The sequence below is a fragment of the Clarias gariepinus genome, chromosome 2 (genome assembly GCF_024256425.1).
Source record: "Clarias gariepinus isolate MV-2021 ecotype Netherlands chromosome 2, CGAR_prim_01v2, whole genome shotgun sequence".
NCBI classification, from domain to species: Eukaryota; Metazoa; Chordata; class Actinopteri; order Siluriformes; family Clariidae; genus Clarias; species Clarias gariepinus.
Window position 1 is genome coordinate 13,618,525 of NC_071101.1, and position 25,229 is coordinate 13,643,753.

The 25,229-nt window shown below is 40.1% G+C and overlaps 1 protein-coding gene across 4 annotated transcripts in view; it reads left to right on the plus strand.

Annotated features, from left to right (window-relative positions):
* The window catches only part of stox2b (storkhead box 2b), a 70,800-nt gene that overhangs the window by 39,384 nt on the left and 6,187 nt on the right, over window positions 1–25,229 (plus strand). For 2 of the 4 annotated variants that reach the window (XM_053490017.1, XM_053490025.1), the window contains exons 2-3: window positions 20,080–20,232; window positions 22,593–24,849. In XM_053490017.1, coding sequence (XP_053345992.1) covers window positions 20,080–20,232; window positions 22,593–24,849 — 2,410 coding nt within the window. Of the gene's footprint in view, window positions 1–12,040; window positions 12,159–16,197; window positions 16,278–20,079; window positions 20,233–22,592; window positions 24,850–25,229 lie in introns of those variants that run through there. The other 2 variants (XM_053490034.1, XM_053490042.1) reach the window with 2 other exon arrangements.

Sequence of the window (25,229 nt, forward strand, 5' to 3'; positions counted from 1 at the left end):
CCAGAATCTCTCTATAAACACTGATGCATTCGGTGACAGCTTCATGGCCTGTCTTAGCCGTACATGTTCTGGCGTTCATGCCGTCTCCGAGATGAAACTCTCAGGCATGGTTTTAATCCCATGACTGTTTCTTTGTTTAAGTGCAACCTGGCTCATGAATAGCATATCTTCTGGGAAAAGAATAGTACCATAAAGAAAATAACTTTTAATGCAAATAAAAATTGTTGTATTTCTTTTTCCCCCAGACGGATAGTTCAGGGTCTTTCCAGCATCAGCATTTCTATGCCTGGGTTCGGATTCTTTTTTTTTTCTTTTTTCTTTTCCCCACTAATAGCTGAGTATTCATTAAGTGCTATGTATACAGTGTGGAGAGCTCTCCATAATACGACATGGTGTTATGGCATATTGTGAATGTGGTTAATAAGTTTATATGCATATGTGGCATGATTAATGGGCGGGTTATTTTTTTATTTTCTTACCAGTGTTGTGTGAGGGCCTGCAGTTCATCATCTTACTTCTATTATAAAATGTTTCATTACAGGTTGCGGTCCTGTAGCGACGGGAAACTTCTGTGAACCGGTAAAGCTCGAGATTTACATAATGACTCATTTGCAAACCTCTTAATCGTTTTCGGGATTTGAATATTTGTTGTAGTTGGCTTTGAACTTTCTGCAGGATGAAAAAAATTGTATGCAGATTTTGTAGGGAAGCCTGAAAGGCTCAGTAGAGCCTCTTTGTGCGATACAGGATAATTACGTTTTGGCTCGGCTCCCATTATGCTTTTGGAGGAATATCAAAGTGTAGCGACTGCACATGCATGAAATATTCTCATGCTTTAATTAAATTAGATTTCTCTCTGTATTTTTTTTTTTTTTTTTTTTGCTGTTCTGTCTCAGGCTTGGTACAAACAGGGGAGGTGCTTCAACATCTTTATGTTCATTTTGCTTTAAAGATTTTAAGCATTTATAACTTATTGCCAGAATCTGAGAGAATTTCGAGGTTGTAGAAGTACAGTAGATGATGCCACCATACTTTGTGTACTCATTGGCTACTTTCAGAGAAACATGCACTGTAAAAATAAAAACCTATAATCCATCTTTCTATGCACCAATAAGCATTAACACAGATATTTTATTCTTTAAAATTATATATAGTTACTTGCTAACTCTTACTCAGGCAGATAATTGGATGTTTAATTTATTTAGATTGTAAGTTGGATACCACAAATGAGACATTATTTTTTAAATATTCAAGAAAGATTACTTTAAACTGAGCTTGTTCAGAAAAATCGTGAATTGCACAAGAAGTGTAATTTTGATAAAAAATATGTAAAAAATTGTGTAACTGGTAAAATGAATGGATTTAACTTTCAGTAAAAACAGAAAAAGAGAAAGTATATTTATATACCGGTCAGTCAAAACATTATAACACCTCTCAGTAATATTGTGTAAGACGCCTTGTGCCACCAGTTCAGACCAGACACATCGAGGCTTGAACTCCTCTGGACCTCTGAAGAAGTGTGTGTGTGTGGTATCTGGCACCAAGCCATCAGCAGCTTATCCTTTAAGTCCTGTAAGCTGTGAGGTGGGGGCTTTATGGATCTGACTTGTTTTTTCCAGCACATCATCCCTTGATTGGGTTTGAGGTCTAAAGGATTTGGAGGCCAAGTCAACACCTTGAACTCGCTTTTATGTTCATCAAACCATTCTTGCACCATTTTTGCATTCTCGAACCATTTATGCACCATTTTGGCAGGGCGCATTATCCTGCTAAATACCATAAGGGAATTAGGGAATACTGTTTCCATGAACGAGTGAACTTGGTCAGCAACAGTTTTAGGTAGGTGATGCATGAAAGGCAAGACCCAAGGTTTCCCAGCAGAACATTGCCCAAAGTATCACCCTACCTCCGCCAGCCTGCATTCCTCCCATAGTGCGTCCTGGTGACATCTCTTCCCCAGGTGAGCAACGTACACGCACCCAGGCATCCACATGATGTAAATGAAAACGTGATTTATTAATTAGACGATGTCATCCAGTTCTGATTCTCATGTGTCCATTGTAGATGATTTTGGTAGGGACACGGGTCAGCATGGGCACTCTGATTGGTCTGTAGCTACGCCTCAACGTACGCAACAAACCACCATGCACCATGTGTGTTTTGACACATTTCTATCTGAGCCAGCATTAAACTTTTAAGCAATTTGTTCCACAGGAGCTCTTTTGTGGAATCGGGCCAGATGGGTCAGTCTTCACTTTCCAATGCTTGAGTGAGCCTAAGGCCCCCATGACTCACAGATGCCTTTGGTTGGAGCACTTTGAATAAGTTCTATACACTGCATACTGGAAACGCTACACAAGACCTGCCGTTAAAAAAAAAAGCTCTGACCAAGTTATCTAGCTGTCACGATTCTGTGCTTGTCAGAGTTACTCAGATCCTTGCGGTTGCCCATTTTCTGCTTCCAACACATCAACTTCACTAGTTTACTAAGTGCCTAATAAATCTTTGCAGAGACAATCAAACGTTTCATCCACGTGTTAAATTTCTATTATATTTATTATATAGAGACCTGATCGTAACATTGTGATGGATGACTCGTGGAAATTTTATTAAAGCTTCATATTTGGCACTGCTTATTGTCTTGTGACTTATGTCATGGTGCATCTGACTAAAATGCATTGATGTACATTGCTGATCTGGCTGCAGGTGTGTTTGCTGACCGAGATTAGGGTTTTTCATTCTACGGTGTGTAAAAAAAAAAAAAAAAAAAACGTGATAGTAAGCTGGAAGTATTTCTGGTTGCTTTTGTGAAAGGACAATGAGAACAAAATGGTTTTGTTGGAAAAACGTTCCAAAAACATTCCAGGTTAATCCTCCAGCCGCGTTGTTTTGTCTCAAAGTGCTTCCATGGAGGGTCAGAAGCCCTTGCTTGCATGTTAATACCTTTTCACATTAGCCGATATTAAAATATACATCAATGTTAGCGCTTTTTAAACAAACGACCCTGCATAATTTTCAGAGATTGCCGTGCTTTGGTGCCTCTTGTACTTTAATTCCTTCCTTTTGTGTTGCATGATAAATAGCGTGAGCTGTGTTTAGAATGGATACAGATACTCTCCTTGTGAATCGCAGCCTTATGTACCCTGACATCACACACATACACACTGCTTCGTGTCGTCTCTGTTTAACACTGCAGCTCTCGGGCATTCTGAGCAGGGCAGGCTGGGACCGAGACGAACTCGTTAACCTATGGCTGCCCCTTGGTTTATTGATGTAGCCTTATTCAGTGTGTAGAAACGTACACACAGGCTTGGTATGACTACAAAGCAGAAACGTCAACATGAGTCTCGTGTAACTTTTTTTGTAATCATCATGACTGTTTTAGGACACAGAATAACTCTGTACCGATGAGTTATTTGGGCTATTTTTATCCCTTTAACACTTTTAAACACACTCGATAGGTGACACGGCTGGGGTATACCTAGGCTTAGCTTCATTTTCCATGGAAAACTCCTGTTAGCTTCGGTACATACCATGCAGAAAATGATCAAAATGAAGATACGAGTGTGTTGCACAAGGGTTAATAAGGGTTTTAGTGTATGCAACTTTAATATTTCACAATTCAATATCATATTACTGAAGCACTTAATATTGTTTTGAAAGAATATACAGAATTAGCAATGTCACAAGTATTTACCCCCTTCCTGTGTGTGTTTTGTTTTCCCGCATATTTGCACTTTAATGATTCAGATCATCAAACAAATTTTAATATTACACAAAGATAACCCGCGTAAATACAAAAACGCAGTTTTTATACGATGCTTTCATTTATTAAGGGAAGAAAGCTGTTTATACCTATCTGGCCCTATGTGAAAAAGTAATTGCCCCTAAACCTAACAACGGATTGTGCCTTCTTTGGCAGCAACGACCGGAATCAAGCATTTGCGATAACTGTTAATGAGTCTTTCTCATCGCTGTGAGGAATTGCAGAATTGTTTTAATTTAGCCACCCTGGAGGATTTTTAAGCATAAACGCCCTGTTTAAGGATCTCGATCAGATTTAAGTCAGGACTTTTTTTTGTTTGTTTGCTTTTTGTGTTTTGAGCTTTTCAGAGGTGGACTTGCTGGTGTGTTTCAGATTGTTATAATAAGTGTGCTTGAGCTTAAGGTCAGGAACTGATGGCAGGACATTCTTCTTCAGGATTTTCTGGTGGAGCAAGAATTCATGGTTGCATCAGTTATGGCAGGTCATTCAGGTCCTGACCATCACACTACAACCACCATGTTTGACTGTTCGTATGATGTTGTTTTTATGAGTACAGTTAAAGAAGAATCGTTATTGATACAAAAGAAGGGGAGAACAAAAGAAAAGTAATCTTTTTTGTGAATCTCTCTCTCTCTCTGTTCCTCTGTTAATCACATTTGATAGTCTTTGAGTGTTCCTCTGAAAAAAAAAAGCGCTAATTAAATGTGATGCAAATATTTTAATACTATAAATATCTTTGAATAACATATTACTTTCCTCACTCACTCCTCGCTGCAGGCTGTAAATGCATTTGAATGTCGATTTATTTGATTAGATTGTTGAACTGTTGAGCACTATTATGACCGTTCCAGTTATTATTCATTCTTTTGCATGTGATTGATGCCTGACGCAGCTGTGAAGGTGTGTTAATTTCAACTGGATTGTGTGAATATTATTTTTCTGCACTCAGAGAGAAAAGTGGTGAAGCATCGTTTCAGTGCGCTCCGACTGCAATATACCTGCGTATGTGAGAGAGCAGAGCTCGGTGATTTATCTCACGTCTTCCATTGACAACTGTAATGAAAGCGTGAGAAATTTAAAGTGTGGCGACTGTGTGAAGATGAGTGATTGTGTCTCAATGCGTGAAAGCTGTTAGCTTATCAAAGAATTAGCGTTGTCGGAGAATTAGCAATATTTCAGAATAAAAAAGTAATCTCACAGAATTAACTGTGTAAGGGAATAAAATATTAACATGTTAAAAATGTTTTACTAAATTGGCATATAAAGGAATTAGCAATACCACAGAATTCCTAAATTAGCAATATCAAAGAATTAGCAGTGTTGCAAAGTTAGCAATGTCATAGTTAGCATATTAAGGAATTAGCATTGTCACAAAATTAGCAATACCAATTAGCAATACCAATCAGCAATACTAATTAGCAATACCAATTAGCATTACTATTAGTAATTAGCATTTGCAGAATTAAAAATGAGCAATGTTACAGAATAACACAAAATTAACAATTATTAATAATGCAGGACTATAAAGGTCACAGAATTAACAATTAGCGATGGCACTGAATTACCAGTGTTGCAGAATTAACATATCAAGGCATTAGCTTTTTAGCATTAACTAGCAATTATCAGTAAGAATTAACAATTGGCAATGTTACAAAAATAAAAATTAGCTTTGTCACATAATTATGAATACCATAGATAAATAAATGTAGCAATAGTGTGGAATTAGCAATGTGGCAAAATTGACATATCAAGGAATTAACAATGCCACAGGATTAATAATTAGGAATGTTGCAGAATTAGCTATTAGTGAGGTCAAGCAATTAGCTATGTCACATAATAAGCAATGTCATAAGTACACTGTTTAGTGTGATTAATTTCTTTGCTAAATGGGAAGACTTTCCTGTAACGTGTAATAGGTGGTAGTGGAAAAGCAGTACGAATAGTTTGCCTGAATAATTCTCGTATTTCACACTTAAATAAAAACAACTTTCATTGACAGACTAAAAGTATTTCAGTTCTATGAGAAATCCATGCTACATTGTTGACCTAGCTCAGAGGAGTGTACATGGTGATAATTTCCACCTAGGCGACAAAATCATGCAAAAACTAAACACTATTAATATTGCTCAATATCTGTATAGCCTTAGAAATATGTAAGAACTTTGGGCGCTGACTCAGTAAAACAGAAATTTGGTTTTATGTCTTTATTCATGAGAAATTTCACCAAGTCCCGGTTAGACTTGAATGCCCTTGGTATATTATTTTCATAATTATAATCTTGTAGAACAATTGTAAAAGTAGTATTTAGCATGCTTGTATTATTATTATTATTATTATTAGCATTATTATTAAGTGCATTAGTGTAGCAGGGGATTATATAGAGAAATATAGGATGTTTTTACTCTCATACCTGTGTTCTGTTATTCTGCACAATCAAAAGTCCCGGTTAGACTTGAACACCCCTCATATTAACCTTGCAGTATTAATGAGGATGAGTTTGCAAGAAAATGCTTGTTTTTCTTTCATCGAAGCATTTAAGCTAATTTAAATGTTAAAGTGTGCGTGCTGGTGTTGGTAAAAGTGTCTGACGGTGTGTTCAAGGTTACGCGTTTTAGTGTTGTTTGGAGAATACCTGGCATTGCTCTCTACACTTTGCAATTTCTTATCTCACGCCCTTTTCACTTGTTCCGTCTCATGACATATATATCATGTTACAGGTAGTAAGGAAACTCCAATACATTCTGTTTTGGTGTTTTTCCTTTTTTTATGCTATTACTTAAAAAAAAAAGTAGTGCTTGAGATCATGTTACTGCTTGGTAATATTTGTTTGCGTCTGGGGATCCATAGCGTGTCTGCACAGTGAGCTGATTTGAATGATAAAGCAGAACCAGATGAAAGTGCGTTAAGCCGAAACCTCACTCTGGGATTCAATGCAAGTAATGTGGTTACTTTAGAATAGTTTGTTCTTTTGGTTCATAGTGCATCATGAAATTTAATGGGAAATGTTTAAGAGTTGTTATTAGAATGGAGCTGCTATGACCTGAAGTGTGTTTTTCTCTGAAGTGCTGTCTACCTTGCTTTAAAAACTCGAGCGGCCAAAAGAGAAATGCCAAGAGCCAAAATATGCTGCAGCTAGACTAAACGCGGATAAACTACACACGCTGTCCAATAAAAGGACACAAAACTGGAAGGTTTATGATAATTGTGGCTGCATTGGTTATTATTATTAAACATAAGCTCTGTTCATTAAGTGTGTAACATGGGGTGTCTTGAAAGGCTCCATCCAAAAGAGAAATGAAAAAGCTGAGACACTTTCACAGTCTTACCATGGAAATTATTTCAGTATAATCTGAGTTTGTCAGGGATCTCCTTAAAAACTATCTGAAAAACTATGCACTCCGGCCACTTTATTAGGTACATATTGCTAGTACTGGAGTTGGACGGCCTTTTGCCTTCAGAACTGCTTTAATTCTAAGTGGCATAGATTCAACCAGGTGCTGGAAGCATTCTTTAGAGATTTTGGTCCATATGGACATATAGCTTCACACAGTTGCTTGACCAGTTATCCATGCCTTAGTGCATTGGGTCACTCTGATTTGATTGGTGGATTAGATATTTGATTGTACTGTATCATAGCCAACTTTTAACCTGTAGTCCAGGGTTTATACATTTCCTTCAGGCTTAAAACCCGCGTCCACTAGAGGGCAGGTATTCCACTGAAGATGCACTGTAATAATAAATTAAATATACTTTGGCCACTTTCTTTGATTTTGCTCAACAGGCAAGCTCGATTTGATGACGGGTATAAGACTTTTGTTGTTTCTTGTTTCAGCGTTGTGTTTATTCAGCCTGGTACTGATGGCCTTCACATGGCTGCACATTTGTCTTTCAGCTCCTGTTGTTACATTAATATAGCATAGAATTACTGTTACAGCACATCCTGGCATGCTCTTTTACCCGAGCGATTTGCCAACACTAACCAGTTTTTTTAATTAAAGAGTGACGCACTATCATTTTTATCCATTCGTGGTTGCATTTAATGTTGCTGAATTCGCGCTAAACAGGTTTTTCTTCTTTCACTTGGATTATATGTGCTAAAAAACATTCGCTTTTTCTTTTTCTCTCTTTTAAACATGAGACAAAAAATCCAGTCTACTGAGAACCATGAAAGCACTTGGTTTAAAATGTAAAGAAAGATAAATAATCACATCCTTCAAGAACACAGAACCATTTTAACTATGGCACATTTTTCTTTTTACTTTTAAATGTCTGTTTGTCATTAGACATGAACAATGTAGACCGTCTTCTGTAAAAGTCCCTGTGAATGAGGCGTTACTTTAGAAACGATAGTGGATTAGAGTGCATGTATGTAGTGCATAAATGTGTGATTCGAATTACAGTTAGATGTTGTCCTTGTATAGAAAACGAACCGGCACTTAATCTCCGATCAGATTTATGAACCCAGCAGTGCTCTGGTGTAATTAGTAATCAGAATGAAATATATGCCATGGTCTGATTTAGAAGATAACTAGGGAGCTGGTAACTAGGCAATCTGGCATGAACTAGGGAGAGCTTTGTACCGCATTAATTATAATACAGAGATGGACTTGTGATATTGCTGTATACTGTAATAATTGCACACTTGGTTAGCATTTGATGACTATTTCCTGCATCTCAAATCAGATAAAGTTGATAATAGTCGGTCGAACACAAGTGATCGCATCTTTCCCATAACTTTTTAATCAGTTTGTTCTCTCTCTCTCTCTCTCTCTCTCTCTTTGTTTCTTAAAGAAGGCAGAACTCAGGGCTAATCCCTAACCCTTCCTGTACCGTGCCCCCAGCTCTGAGGTTTGTTAAAGCTCAGCACTCGGATGAACTCCAGAGGGAGGTTGTGATCACGCAGGCGTGTGCTGGCCTACAGCCGCTCCCTCCGGCTGGTGATTTGTTGAAGCAGCACCTGCTCTGTGTTTTCACACATCAGGAGGTAACGACCTGAAGTGCAGAGAGCGCAGGAAGAGCGCATGCTCACTCACGGTCGAGGGAATACGCTCAGCGTGCCGAGGATTTCCCCGCTGTAACGCTCTGTCATCCATGATGGATGTGGGGGCCCACCGCTCGGTCCTTATAGTGCCATTTAAACAGTTTGAATTTGGAAAATTGATGGTTAACCTTTCTCGTCTGGCTTTAAGAAAGCGTGCTAAGCTCTCTCAAGAGATGCTTTAGCTTTATTATATTTCTTTGCGTTGTGTACAGATGGTCCTGCCTCTTGTTTAAAATTATGACTCATTTACAGTAAGCTGCATTTTTGTAGCTGAAAAAAAAAAAGAAAAAGAAAACGGATGCGAGATTTACTATTTTAGATTACACAGTCCAGGAATCGTAAATCACGACAGGCATTTCATATATCAACTTTATTAGCATGTTTCTGTTTAACGTCAGCAAACTCTAATCAGCCTATTTGTGTTTGAAGTTAATTACAGTAATGAGCACGGCGACTGTAGTATTGTCATTAAGAAACTGTCCTGTCTTGTAATTTAAGCTTCCTGGTTGTTGGACCTACTCCTTTCTTTGGGGGGGGCAGTCAGGCGTGGGAACATGAAGTCATAGGAAGACTGTGTGTGTGTGTGTGTGTGGTGAGGCAACATATTCTCAGAGGACATCTGAATGAGTCAGAAGACCTTTTGAATCACTTAGCCTCCCTTTAGAAGATTTGCCCTTCCCCCACTCGCATACATCACCCCCCTCTCCCTCACTCCTCCATCTCCTTCACCTTTCACACGCTATTGTCACCTTAACGGCTTTACTACAATCTCTTTTAAATCGGTGTTGCTGACTTTCTTGCAAGACTCCACCTTAAAACCACCTTGGTTGGCGGTATAATAAAAAAACGCAGTGATTTTTGAACATACATTAACAACATCCTGTTCTCCAGTAGACATGGGGAAAATAATCGATTCAGTTACGTGTGGAAGTGGAGTAGTGGTTAGCACTGTGGCCTCACAGCTCTAGGGTCAAGGGTTCGAGTCCTGCCTCGGGGTCAGTGTGCATAGGGTTTACATGTTCTCCCTGTGCTTGGGTTTTTCTTCGGTAACAGTCCAAAGACATGCAGATTAGGTTAATTGGTGTTCCTAAATTGGTCGTAGTGTGTGCATATGTGCCCTATGATGGATTGGCACCACCTTGTGCCATTGGGATGGACCCAGGCTCCCTGCGACGCTGTACAGGATAAGCGGTATAGAAGATGAATTAGGAAATCCTGTGTGGTAGAAGAATCACAATACAAATCCAATCGACACTTGGGTATGGTGATAATATATCAGGTCGTCCCTGGTGATTACTATCACTACTCCTCATACAGCTCTTTATTGGCTAGTTATATGATTTGAGAGCTAAATTGGGCCTGGTATATACTGTATAACCTGGCCGAGTATTAACCTTTAATCACTGATCACTATCACCATGGGAACAGCCAGTTGCTTGATATGATTGTAGTCCACCTGTTGCCTTGTCTGCTTCTCAGTTTTAAGCTCTCATCTTGGTGATGATATTAGATATTATAAGTAAGTGCTTCAAATCTATACTCGTTTAGTTAGATTTCTTGTTCTGTGAACAGTTAGTTTGTGGGGCCTTTAAAACAACTCATTTCTATGAAGAAATATAATATTTTCTTGTCTGTTAAAACTCCCTCACATTTTATTCTGATGTGTTCTCGGAAAATCTTCATATTTTGTAATATAAATCATTCACGGTGGGAATCACTAGGTGGACCCGCGCTACTATATAATCCTGATACCTAGGTGCCGATTTGATTAGTATTGCCATTATATAAGTATCACTTAGACTATAATTAAAAAAAAAATATCTGGGTTTCTATCACCCAGGATGCTGTGCTGCCTACCAGTGTGTGAATAGTTTAGAGTGCGCCACCTGTAGGATTGAGGAATTGCAACATTTTGCCACCTCAGATGCAAACATATTTACACGATTATACGCTATTGGTAATTCGGGACTGTCATTAGACTAATCGGAATGTCTTTGGACATATGCCATTAAGCATAGGGAGAACATGAAAACTCCGTGCACACAGACCCAGGGTGGAGCTCCACCCTCAGTACTGCCTATGCAGAAATAATGTGTTTACATGGTTAATATTTACACACTACAGAAGGTTTACACCATACCTTTCATTCTCATTAGAAATTCTTTCCGATTGATCAGATTGACCCGAATGTGGTGTTCATATGATGCATTTTGATTCTGATTTCACTATTATTCAGATTGTTAGTGGAATATCATGGTCCATGAAAACAGAAACCATGTCTTTATAGTAGATTTCCTCCAGGGTACTTTAGTTTTCCTACACAGTCCAAACATATGGTTTGGGGCACTGGGGCACTGGGGCGCAGTCATGTTGGAATAGAGAAGGGCCTTACCCAAAACTGTTGGCACAAAGTTGGAAGCGTAGCTTTGTCCAAGATGTTTTGGTATGCTGAAGCATTAAGATTGCCCTTCACTGGGGATAACGGACCTGATTGAAACATCTAAATTCAATAATTACCAGGTTTGGTTAAATACTTTTGTGTAGTGTATTTTACAGAATTTTACTCAGACAAAAAAAAAAAAAACTCTTACTTTTTTATTATGGAAAAAGCATGGATTAAAACTGCTTCCTGCTTGCTCCTAAATCCATTTTTGACAATTTGAAGTGCACTCTGGGTAATAATATAGTGCATCATTCAGAGAATATTAAGTCAAGTAGGGTTTTATTGTCATTTCAACCATAATCAGTTAAGTACACAGTTAAGCGAAACAACGGTTCTCCAAGATACAACATAAATTAAAAAATTAAAAAGCTAGTTAAAAACACTAACTAGCTAACTAAAAAACCTAATTAGCCGGCTAGCTCAGACAAGACAGATTAACATTTTTATATTTATATAAAATATATTTATATAAAAATGTATATTACATTTATACATTTTATTTTTCATATAATTTATCAACCTGGAATTGTGATTTTATAAATAAATCATCCTGGAAAAAAGCAAGAGAGATTAGCAAAAACAGGAAGTAAATAAAGCAGACTGAGATGTGAACCAAGAAGAAGACAGGCTCATTGGAAACGTTGCCATAACAACCTTGCGGTGAAGCCCCGCCCACTAGCTTAGGTGTCAGTGGGCAATTCTGCAGGAGTGAGTGATCAAGCAGGGGGAGGAGGAGGAGGAGGGGATGAGTTCAGTCACAATGTGATTGGTCACACCTCCTCTGCCTTTGTGTGGAGTGAAGCATGCTGGGTAAAGAGCCCTGGCTAACATAATGTTCACTCGAGGTTGAGAAGGAGCAGGAAGACCGTGTGTGGATTAGGAGCTGAAGCTACCGAGGAAACAGCAAGGTAGAGAAACCTCTTTGTTTTCTTGCTCTAGCACACCACGACTCTGTGTTGTAGTGCTCCAGGGCACGTCCGGGAGGAGGAATCAGGAGCCGTGTCGTCAGAATCACAAAAAGCAAAGGGGGTGGGGTTGAGTTGGGGATGCGTGGACAAAGGAGCCTGGCTGAACAGGATTGTTTACTGCCGTGTGAGCGTCTCCTCTCCCACTGAATGGCGGAGGCTTCAGGAGCGAATTCAGGCACGGCTGAAGCACAGCTGCGAGTGCTCAACAGGAAAACCTGTCTGTCGAGGTCTTCCCTCTTTCTCTTCTTTCTCACACTGCATTTTGTTCAGTTCAGGCTTTCAGTGGCAAGCTTTTCCCATTTTTAAGTTGTGTGTATGTGGAGGGTTCCTTCATTGAAAGGTTAAAGGTGTCTCAGGAGAGCTTGTTGACGAAGAATTCACAGTATTCACGGATAAGTGATCATTAAAAAGCCATCTGTAAATATTTGAATGCCCTCTGCAGCTGTTCCTCTGTCCCCTTCACCCACCCAGGGGGAGGGAGCAAGACAGAATGAAAATGTCTGCCAGTCCCTCTCTGTCTCTGTCTCTGTCTGAGACTTCATGTAATTCACTCTATACTTTCTAAGGTGGCTTTACTTACCTTGGCTCTTATTGCATCAGGATTGGGTGGTGTGTGTGTGTGTGTGCGTGCATGCGCACGCGCATGTTTGATCCCTGAATGGTCTGGAAAGCCAGACAGGATCTAGGGTCTCTGTTTGAGGTGCTGTCTCATGCAAAGCTTAGAGATTTGATCAAAAACATAAGAAACAAACAAGCCTGAACTGTATCATTAGTCTCTGATATGATGTAATACATGAAAAGGCCAGAAGTAGTCGCGTCTCATAAGTCTACTTTTGTTAAAAATCAGAAGAGTGAATGATTTTATCACCAGTGTAGAGATTTAAATTTTAAGCTATTATATATATATATATATATATATATATATATATATATTGTGTGTCAGGATTAAATGTGATGCATCATGCTGTAGTAATTCTTATTATCGATATTATTACAGTTTTCCAATAAGTATTTAAAGAATGAAACACTTTTTTTAAAATATCAATTTATAGTTATCTTTAACAAGTTGGTCCCTGTTATCACTTTCGTTGTACGATCAATAAAAATTTCTAGTCATTCCATCACCAGCCTCTCTTTATATTTCTTTCTCTTGAGTTTAAGACAAAAATTTACTTTCTAAGCAATAACACATGAGAGGGAGTGCTGTCGTGATAAATATCAGCACGGCTGTGATGCAGTCGTAGGCACAAAGGCACGTAGGGCCCTTGATCAGTTTTTGGAGGCCGATTTGAGTGGTTTAAGATTAAGCCTGTTAGAAACTAACCCGTCAATAAAAGAACACGGACACTACAAAGGCGATTCGGGAACGACTTAAAAGCAGTTATTAAGGAGAGTATGTGTTGTTCAAGAAGACATAACATTATCAGATGTGTTTCCATGCTGAAAGTGTTGGATAAAAGTGTTTTGAATGTGGGCTTTGGCAAGCAGCTGCCATGTGAGTTATTCCACGAGTGGTGATAATAGACAGTAACAGCACTGAAACGTTTAACTTTATGTATCACTCCACATACAGGTGCTGTTATCGTCTGTAATCACCACTTGTGTTATGCCTCTCGTCCAATCAGAGCACCCGACCTGTTGTATAAGCCAAAATACTGTATTGGGGGAAAGTTATGATGTGCTGGTGCTGGAGACCCTGTTATCAATTACACCTTGTTCTAGATTATCTTCTGGCCAATCAGGAGACAGCATTCTAAAACATTTGCAATGAAGTAAAGCATTGCAAAAAGTACTATAAAGTCAACATTACAATACCACAGTTACATTTTGTTGGTTAGGATTTTTGCTACTTGTTCTTCTTCGTCTGCTCTGTGCTAAATCCATGAATGGATTGTATCACGAAGAAATCTAGATCTCTAAATCGCTCTACCAAATGAACAGCAGGAAAAGTGTCAGGTTTAAACTTGTCTTGAATCCAGGCAACCTGCCGATCATACCGAGGTATCGATGTTCCTTAGCTGGTCTTATCTTTCTCCCTCTGTGTGTCTATTGTAATGCAAGTGGCTGATCATATCCTGTTGACGGTGCCACCAGAGACCTGACTGAGCCTCGACAGCTGTGTGTACTTTTCCACTGACAAGAAGCAGATCCAGTTCTCTGAGGCAGAAACTTATCTGTCAGAAAGCTTTCTCTATATTTTCCCACTGAAAATAAGAAAAGAGAATCACTGATGTCGGCGGGGTGGTTTGCGGAGGCATCATTTTCTCCCTGTAACACCAAACTGAGTGATTTAAAGTAGTACACGAGCGGGATTATGTTGTGGTGCTGAACCAGTGGTCTGGGTAATAAACGAGCATGTTCCTGAGAATCGCATCAGGAACTCATCAGGGGATGAATAAATAGTGCAGCAAAGTAAAAACATGGATCTTATCTGAAATTCACGTTCTCTGAAATTTTTAGGCATTTTATTAGTAATTATATTATGATCTGTCTTTTTAGCTGCACGGCATAGTAGGGGGATGTGTTAAAATGTACGGTACTGAAACTTGTGCATCTCGGATGCACATTGATGCGTTGGTCGACGGGGCATGGCTCCCAGCTGCACATGTTCCCAGTAGTGAAAAGGAAGTTGTGTTGTGCAGTTGTTGTTGGAAATGGGTCTCTCGACAGAGGATAAAGTATTCATGGTATTATTTCCGCTCATACGGAAGTGGACGTGAATGTGGGCCAAATTTAAAAAAGGTTGCAGAGCACATTCCTAACCATACCAGTACTATTCAGCTTGCTAGGACTGTATTCCCAGATGGCGTGTTAAGTCACAGACTGAAACGATCGAGGTTAGCGATTAGCAACAGGTTAGCAAGTGCCGAACTGGTGTCACGTCGAGGAACTTTACAGCGCTGTACAATTCGTACATACTTTATGCTTTTTTTTTTTTTGTGCTAATGAGATGCACGCTTATTCGTGTGTTTATGGTTCTATCCAAAAGCAGACCACACCTCTGTATTGTTAACGTTTTTTGCCCTTTATGCATTTCATGTGACTTCCAGGTCAAATCCCGAGGCAGGAATTGCACCCATGCCTAATTCCATCTGATTGAGTTAGCTCAACTCTTAACCACATTATCTGGGTGTGCTAGTCCCACTTTGAGAGGACTAATTCCGTACAATTTCAGTCAGACTAACATGTTTACATTCACACTGATTTTCTCTTAAAGGCCACCTATTTACTTTTTAGTCATTCAGATGGGTCTCTAGTAGCGATTTGATTTGTATTGTGATTCTATAACTGAAAATTTTAAAAATATCCTGTTTTAAATAAACTTAGCAAATAATTTGCATATAGGATGTTGTGCTGCCTACCAATGTTAGAATAGTTTAGAGCTGTAGGATTATAGAGGAACTGCAAGATTTTACAGCCTCAAATGCAAGTATTTTATGCATTTTATATTTTTGTCACCAGTGCTAATATAAAAAAAAAACATTTGAGGAAAAATGTTGCCTGCTTTTTATTCTTTTTTTTTTCCATATTGGCTGAGGCTTAAACAAGCCAATAAAATTTTCCCCCTAACATGACCTCATATAAGTAAAACCCTCCCCTGCATTGTTTTCTGGTGGGGGCGTGGCTCGGCATCGGCTCATTTACACAGACACCGACACTGTGTGTTTGGAGGAGGAGTGAAACAGAGGGAGCCTGCATTCCAATAAATGCATTATGAGTTATTTTCACTTGAGCATTACCACCCACTTTAGGAAACCATTAAGACCTGTGTTAACTTGTTGAAGACGCGGTAATTTATGAGACCTTAAAATACCTTCCGTAATTACTTTTCTGGTACTAAAATACTGAATAACTTGCTCTGCAATGTAACAGCAACAGCTGTGTGTTTCTCTTAGAGACTCCATGCTTACACGGACGGTTCTTAAGAGTTGCTGCTGTTTGATGTTTGATGTCTGTTTCCTGTTCTGTGACCGTGTGTCTAAAAGCCGATAAAGCTCCCAGTTCCAGGCTGCTGATCTAAAGTCCTTCAGTTGAGGAAATGAGAAGGAACACAATGCTGTGAGTGTGTAGACGGAAAGGTTTGTCTCTTACATCAGAGAGCGGTGGGACAGCATATCCATCGCCATCCCAAAGTTTATTCTTTTCAGCAATTACAATAAATAACTTGTCCCCACTTGTTATAAACGATATCCTCCTGTTGCACTGATGATGATGGATGATGCGCAGGTTAAGCAAAACGCCTTTCATTTTCCAAATCCTACTTTAGTGACATTTCTAATACAAGGGGGCACAACTTTAAACATGTTGTTTCAGCCAGAAATAAATGCGACCTTTCATTTCGATGAAGGATTATTTTTCTGAATATCCAGAAACCCAGCACCAAGTAGTGTTGCCAGATTTTTTTTTATCCCTTTTACCCGAGCAGCTTTTTTTAATAGATTTTTTTTCACTCCAAGCCAACATTCAATTAAACCATTCAAGCTTTCAGATTATTTACTTGTATTTAATTCACTGCTGTGTTACTATTTAATGCCAAATACATGATTTCTCTTAGCTCTGCCTGAGGGGAATTACTGAAATACTGGCACATTTATACACCAAAGGTCTACACCTTAAGCAAAAAATAACCTCAATGTTTCATGTAGGGTATAAAACACTTGGGGTGTAATGGTATAGAAAAATAATCATTGACATGGTGTGATCTGGTCTGAAGCAAAAAGTTACTCTCACACTATAGCCGATGAAGACGTTTCATTCAATTAAATTAAACAATACCACATGATCTATATTTTAAAAAGCCTGTTAAGATTTACATCCAGTACAACAAAAGACAGCGTGCCAAGTTACCGAGATACCAGACAACACAACGTCCACCGCCCTGGAGATATTCGCGTGACACTTTCTAACAATTGCACTGTGTTACAAAACAACATTGGTCTTCTCCAGCACATTTTATAGACTTTTTAACTGGAGTGTTAAGGTCCGGACTCTGTAGTGTCCAGTTTATGTGTAAAAATGATTTCGCATGGTCCAACGACACTCTTTTACAATTCCAGTCCTGGAATATGCTTGTGCCATCAGGGAAGAAAGGCCGCATAGATTTGATAAAATGGTCATTCAGTACAACTGAGCAACTGTAGATCATAACACTGCCTCCAGAGGCTTGTACCGTGGGCACAATGCACGAGGTGTGCATCACTTTATGAGATTTCCTTCTTACACTGACGCACCCTTCACTCTGGACTCATCAGACCACATGACCTTTTTCCATTGCTCTGAAGTCTAATCTTTATGCTTCCTAACAATCTGAAGACGTTAGTTTGTCCTGATTCTTACTAACAAATGGTTTTCTCATGGTAACACGGGTATTTCGTCTCAATCTAGTGAGTTGTCATCATATTGTGGAAATTCTGTTTACCATTAAACATAGCTGTGATTTCTACTATTTTTTCTTTGATACAACTCCATCGATCTCTGTTCACAGTCATTCATGATTTTATTATTTTTTTCTGGACCACATTTGCTCTGTGTAAAAAGAAATTCAGAACCCAATTCCAGTCATTTTCAGCAATCTCCCTAGTTGTTCTCTTTCCTTGATTCAAGCCTGCTGAATTATTAATCACTGCTGTCATTATTCCATGAGTATTTGCTTTGCTAAACCCAAATAATGCCCAGTTTTTAGCCATGCAGTCTCAGGTCAACTTTAGGGATGATCCAGAGGCTCTTTAAGGTTGTTTAAGGTTTCTGCCACCAACAGTTTGCAAAGTCATTCCAGGATCTCCTTGTGTTCTTTGCTAATTTGGGCATTTCAGGTTAATCAGCTTAGCTTTCCACTTATACAATGCTCTACAAAGGCATTTCTGTCACTTTACCTGTGTGAAATAATTAAGTATTTAAATAATACAGATGTATCGTAATTAAATAATCACGATCAGCCATCTCGGTAGACCTTTTCAAGCAGCGTTTCGTTATCAGAGTAGACCTGGCACCTACACAAGAGCATTGTTGGTCTAGTGTTAAATGTACCACGTGTCGGAAATGCTGCACATTCCATTACATTCTAAACGACAAGGGGATGGTGTTGGATTGCAAGCTGTGCAAATTTACCTGACTCACCAAAAGCAGCACTCTGCTCTGAGCTCACAGTCTCACCAGTTCACTTTGGTTTCTCACTGTACAGGTGTTTAACTGACAAAAACATAGTCCTGCTTTTGCAGTCTAGAATCGTTTCCTATTTCTAACCAATTATAAATAAAGATGAATTCTTGTAACCAATCGTAGGGCACATTTTTTTAAATGTGATCCAAAAACAAGCACTGTACACTACTGATCCAGTCTCAGCTGATTTTTTTTCATTATTTTCAATGCACTATAGGTTTAGCACAAATTAAGTGCCATAGGGATCTACTCCGTTTTTACACAGATCTTGTCCTGCCTTGTCACAAATTTTGCTCTTCTGTGCTTTTCTCTACCTTTTAGCTTAAAGGCACAACGACGGCGCCTCTGTTCCTTTCATACGGAATGCAAAGGCGTAACAATGGCACCATATATTCCCTCCCTGAACAGGCTGTGTGAAATAGACTAAAGTTTAAATGTAACCGAATTGATGGGTGGTTGCACAACTAATCATGGCAATGATTCTGTTCTTCTGCCAATTATGATTTCATAATGCACATTCTCTGAAATAATTGCTTGATAAACAGAATCTGTATGCGATGCACAATTGGCGAGTGCGGCAGCATGTGCCGCCATGACTCATTCACCCCATGTTCATTTTGCTCATTTAGTCATTGTTTAATAATTAGCAATGTATTATTCAGTACATAATATAAGATGTCTGTTTAACCGGACTGGACATGTTGTTCCTTTTCACTGGCACTTGTTTTGTTCACTCGATGGTTTCCAAAGTTATTTCTTCTATCATTTCTTCTACAGACTTATTGAACACACATGCAGGATGGGTCAGGTTTGATTCCCGGTCAGGGAACGGACTTCAGCCACCGAGGCCTCTTTTTCACCAAAGTGCGATCCCAGTGTTGGTTTAGAGCCGGTTCAATAGTGAACCTCCTAAGAACTGTCCTTGTTTTTTCCATGGGCTAGAGAGTCACGTTATTGCGTCCCTTACGTATACTGTGTACGTCTCTACATTCCCATTGAATATTTAGTCCCTTGTCTAAAGATAGTGGTCACAAAATTATACTTGGTTGTGATAATCATGCCCACAGCCCCAGGCGTATATATGGTTCTTTGTCCTGGCGCAGCAAAGTGTTGGTGTCATCATGGAACCAGTTATTCTGTCTGAGGGTTGGTGCTTTGGCTGTCTTAAAACTAAAAACTGGTTTGAATTGGGTACCGTTTCCGAATCCGCCCTGGTGGAAAGGGGAATGAGGGGATCGTACCAACCAGTTGAACCTAATCATTCCCAAGCCTTTATAAATTAGAAAGGGGGATTTAGTAAACAGTGTGCCATTACAATAACACCAAAATTGTCATCTGCCGTGGTGCACCGAGAAAATAGGGAGCAGTGAAATGAGGAACAACAGCAAACACTTGCCGCACTTGATGTCATGTGTTGCAGTGTCAATGGTCACAGGTGACAGTGAATAAAGGGGAAAAGGGCTGTTCTGTTTTATGCCCTGGTTTATGTAATGCTTCAAAAAACAAATCAAGATCACAGTTTAGCATGTTTATTTATGCAGTCCTAGATGCTCACCATTTCCTTTTATATTACCACAAAACACAAAAGAGGATGTTTTATTAATTCGTCTGCGTATTACACAGTATATTCCTCATGTGATCAATGCCTCTTCATGCAAACATTCCTGACAAACCCACTAACCTTTTTCCTTTCGTCCTACAGGTGATGTGTCTCCAATCAGCATGTCTCCTATCAGTCAGTCCCAGTTTATCCCGCTGGGGGACATCCTGTGCCTGGCCATCTCGGCCATGAACTCCGCACGCAAGACCGTCACACAGGAGACACTCATCGAGCATCTCGCCACATTCTTCCCAGGTTCTACTATTCATTACATTAAGTTCAATGATATCTCAGTTTTTCTTGCTTAATTGCATGAAATAAATGGCTGTATGATGCAAAAGTTAGAGAACTGTCTACCTACAGGGAGGCTGGTGCTCCAGATTGCTAATTAGAGGGTTTGAGCTTATCCACATCCAGGTTGCCACAGCTGGGCCCTTGGACAAGGCCCTCAACCCTATGCCCATATGTAATATCTAGCCACTGGAGATGCAGGGCATTGTCTGTGCCAGTCCCAAGCCTAAAGAAATAGGTGCCAGGTACTCACGGATTAAATGATCTGATATGGTGACCCTGAGAAAAAGGAAAAGCCCAAGAGACAAAAACATAAAAGGAACCCATTCTGCGAAAAAAACAAAACTTCAGTCATTTTTAGACTTTCTTGAGCATGTGTATGTTTAAATATATAATATATATCTCAAATATATGGTAAAGGATTCCTTTCTCAAAAGACCACGTGTAAAGTTTTATTTCAGTCGGTATGATCATGGAAGCTTATTTTTCTTTAGCCGTAAACCAGCGATTAGATGAGAAATGGTCACTGGATGTGATACAAGACTATTTAAAACAAAAGAGTGTATCTGATTTACTCCCATTTTGTTCCACAACACTGCTAGTCCCTGACAGCTGAAAAATTACAGCCCCGAAATCCTGCAAACCATGTGAGGTGCATTACTCAAATTTATAGAGCACGAGCACAAGCATTGAACACAGTGTGTGAGAGGTAAAATAAATGGGATGAAATGTGTGCTAAGTGACTACTATACCTTAGATTATAACAACAATGTAGGTTACATTTTTACATACGTTTAGTGTGGTACCATGTTTACATATGCCTTCTTAAGCATTAGTCTGGACGCGTCAATACTAAAGAAGTTGAAGTCAGGCTGGGCGGTTTAAATGTCTGTAAATAAACATATCCAGTGCCCTATGATAAGTGGCATTGGAATATTATTTGAGCTTTAGGATAGTGGTGGCTCAGTGGGTATAAGCTCTGGGGTACTGATTAGAAGGTTGTTTTACTGAAGCACCACCACTACCAAGATGCCACTGTTGGATCATTAGGCAAACTCCCGATGCACCCTTACCCCTTTTCCACCAAAGATGCTAGTTCATGTTTGGTGCTACTGCCCGTTCAAACCTAAATGCAAACCTACTAAGAACTGGCTTGCGGCAAGCGAAAAAACATGGCTTTGCGAGCAATTTTTCTGGGTTTGTGCATTTAAGTTGCCTATGGAGTCAATTTTCAAAAGATGGCACTCACATACTTTTAGTTCGTTGTGATGATCCTACCCACACCAGTAGGATTGGTGCTTTTATTCTTTGTGTCAAGTATATTTCCAGGCCATGGAATTATCTTTCAAGAGTATTGGAATGGTATATATGTCTTGAGCCTGTTGGAAGGCAACAAAGAAAAAAAGGCACACAATTCAAATATAAGTTTCATCGAATGCTTTTCAAACTGATGTACTTTCACAGTGATTACATCAACATAACACCCTTTGCAGTATTATTCGGATTTAAAAAAGAACCACATTTTCTTGGTGTCTCCCCTCTTCAGCATCTGTACCTTTAATGCTATAATTGCCTCATGCATATTTCTCTAGTCGAAAATGTTGCATCATGCCAGACTGGCGTTAAGGACTCAATGATGTAACAGAGGGTAAGGGCAAGGACGCTATGTGCGTGAAGTGACGCTCTGAAAGGAACGAACCAGACAGCGAGGGCAGACCTGGCAGTGTTGTGTCTGCATGGTGTGTCAAAATCCTCTCATTTGTTTGAACACTAGATGAGATGGTGATAATAATGAGTGGAGTAATTATGGCTTAGGAATTACACAGATTAGTGGCATATTCAAGGAAACGCCAACATCTTAGTAAGGTGTTGGACCACCATAAGACACCACACCAGCTTGAAAGCAACTTGGCATTGACTGGATGAATATCATTCTTCCAAATGATTTTCCCCCCATTGGTGTTTTGATTTGATGGTGTTGAGCAAAATATAACATGTTACTTCGAAATATTTCGTCTATACTGACATCTTGTGTTGGTTATCACCAAAAGATTAAGATGATCAGTCCTCCAAAGGAACATAAAAAAACAAAACAGAGCCCTTTTAATTTCTCTCTCTTATTTATATTCGTCATGGACAAATATCACAGGCCTTGTTGGTACACTTTTAGAGGTATAATTTCTAATGTGACAAGTTTGTTCCTTGTGACTAATTTGCTATTGTATTATGGATTTTATAATTATAATGATAACCCATATTAATTAATGTCTGTGTTGTTATTGTTAGAAGTAGCTCTTTTAACCTGATTGTTGTGTTTCCTGCAGGAGTTCCAACTCCAACCCTCGAGGTCCTGAGGCATACCCTTAATATGCTGGTACGAGAGCGCAAGATTTATCCAACCCCAGAGGGCTACTTTATTGTTACCCCACAGACATACTTCATCACACCCTCACTCATTCACACCAATAGCAAGTGGTATCATCTGGACGAGAGGATACCTGGGAGTATGCAGCCGTGCTCCTCTCCTCCCTCTGGCACCATGACCCCCTCAGCTTCAGGCTGTGTCAGGGAACGATCACACCATAAAAACCATACTGACCCCTACAGTGATGGCTATCGGGAGGAGATGCCTAATGCGCACAACTCCACGCTGCAGAGAAGGTCCAAGGAACATAAGGAACCCCCACACCCAGTATCTCCTCCACCTCAACAGTCCATAGAGAAGAACAAAAGTGCACTCAGCTTCGCCTTCAAGACGGAAGGTAGCAACAGCAGGCAGAGGGATGGGAGCAGTAGCGGTGGGGGCAGCGAGAAGCAATCAAAGAAATTTGGCCTGAAACTCTTCCGGCTAAGCTTCAAGAAAGACAAGTCGAAGCATCTTGCTACATTCTCTGCCCAGTTTCCTCCTGAAGAGTGGCCTCTGAGGGATGAGGAGACACCTAGCACTGTCCCACGAGATGTGGAGATGGAGATTATCCGACGGATCAACCCAGACCTGACAGTTGAGAATCTGGCCCGGCATACAGCCGTGATGAAACGACTAGAGGAGGAGAAGGCTCAGAGAAGCAAAGCTAACTCGTCGGCTCAACAGAGCACTCGGAGCAAACGCAGCCGTAGTCACCGGAAGGTCCAACAGGGCAAATCCTCACGATCCCACAGCAAAACACGCGCTTCTAGAGGAGAGCGGTCTGAAGGCTCAAATCTGGATATATCCTATGACCGGGATTACAGATTTTACAGCTCCTCTCTGGTGCGCTCTCCAAGAGAGACCATGATGTCCATGGAGAGAAACAGGGGAAAGTACCTGGTGCATAGCAACCCAAACATCGTGGAGTCACACTTCACTACAGCACCAGAATGGGATGTGTCAGGAGAGCTAGCCAAGAGAAGGACAGAGATGCCCTTTCCAGAACCCTCAAGGGCGCAATCACATTCCAAAGTCCATCGCAGCCATAGCCACACGCAGGAAAGGAAATCACGGAACGAAAGATCAGATAAGGCTAAAGAGAGGTCACGATCCATGGACAATTCGAAGGGCCCTCTAGGAGGACCATTCTTAGGCACCATTGACGACTTTGAGTGCAGCCCAGATGATCGGAATAGGTACTACACTGATGATGGGACTTTGAGGGCATCTGCCCAGAAGAGTCACTACTCTCGTACTATGCACTCTGCTGCTAGGTTGAACTCTGACATGTGTGTGCCTGATGTTGGGAGGGGTGCCCCAGAGGATGCCATGCACTGTAGAACGCTGGAGAAGAGTAAAAGCAAAGACTGTTTAACAGCCTTTACTGACCTTAAGGCTTGCACCCTAAAAACACCTGTGGATGACTATTTCCAGCATACTGCAGCGAATGAGGTGTCGTACTCTGCTCCTTCTTCTCTGGTAAAGTCCAACCATGATTTTACAGATAGTGTTTGGAAAGGAATTCCTACTGAACATACAGCCCAGATTCTGACCTCACCTCACCCTGTAGAGTATAATGATGAGTCCACAATGGGCCCGAACAGTATAACATTATCTGTGCCTAACCAGATGCCAGAGCCTTTGAATAATGGACGCTTGATGCACCAACACAACCCTGACTCAGGTGACTTGGACAAAATAGCAGAGGTTTACAGCCAAGATACTTTGTTTAAACCTGTGGACTATGTGGAAAGCAGTTTCTCCAGGCCAGGTACAATGCACAAATCTCCACATACAAAGTCCATGGAGGTCCTGGAGAACCAGGAACATTTTGAGGCTCCTCTCCCGTTGTCTGTACCATCATCCTCTGGTCAAGAGCAGGCCTCGTGCATGGAAACCACCTTTGACTACTACAACGTATCAGATGATGAGTCTGAGGACACCAGCCATAAAAACAAAGTGGAGGAAAAAGTGTTGGAAGGCGGTGGGACGATGAAGTGGCTTCTGGACCGGGAGAAGGAACGAGACCTCCAGCGCAAGTTTGAAAAGAACCTAACCTTTCTTAGTCCCAAAGAGGGCGAGAGCAGCAACAGCCAGAAGTCTGCCCACTCCACACGTCTGGACAGCATGGACTCCAGCAGTGTGACTGTGGACAGTGGATTTAATTCCCCACGGTAAGCCACTCAGGTCCAGTATTGGGTTTCCTACTCTTGTTTTGGATGCCAGAGTAGTTCTCCTGCTTGAACTGGAGCAGTATGCTATTCTGTGAATAGACAAGTGTACTATAGCACAATTTCTTTTTTTTTTGTTTACTCACTCTGACAAGTAGGATTTTTTTTAACATGACCTATGTTTTATAAAATATTAGAATTACTCCAGAATGTTCACATCTTTAGCTGGTTTATCAGTGGTAACAACCTCTGTGAATGAGATTTATACTACTGTGAAATGAATTGTATTCACTAATATAGCAGTGGCACACGTACTGGAAGGCCACGTACGCCACTATCAATAGGCACATGAAACTATTTTGAGCAGATGCTTCAGACTGAAG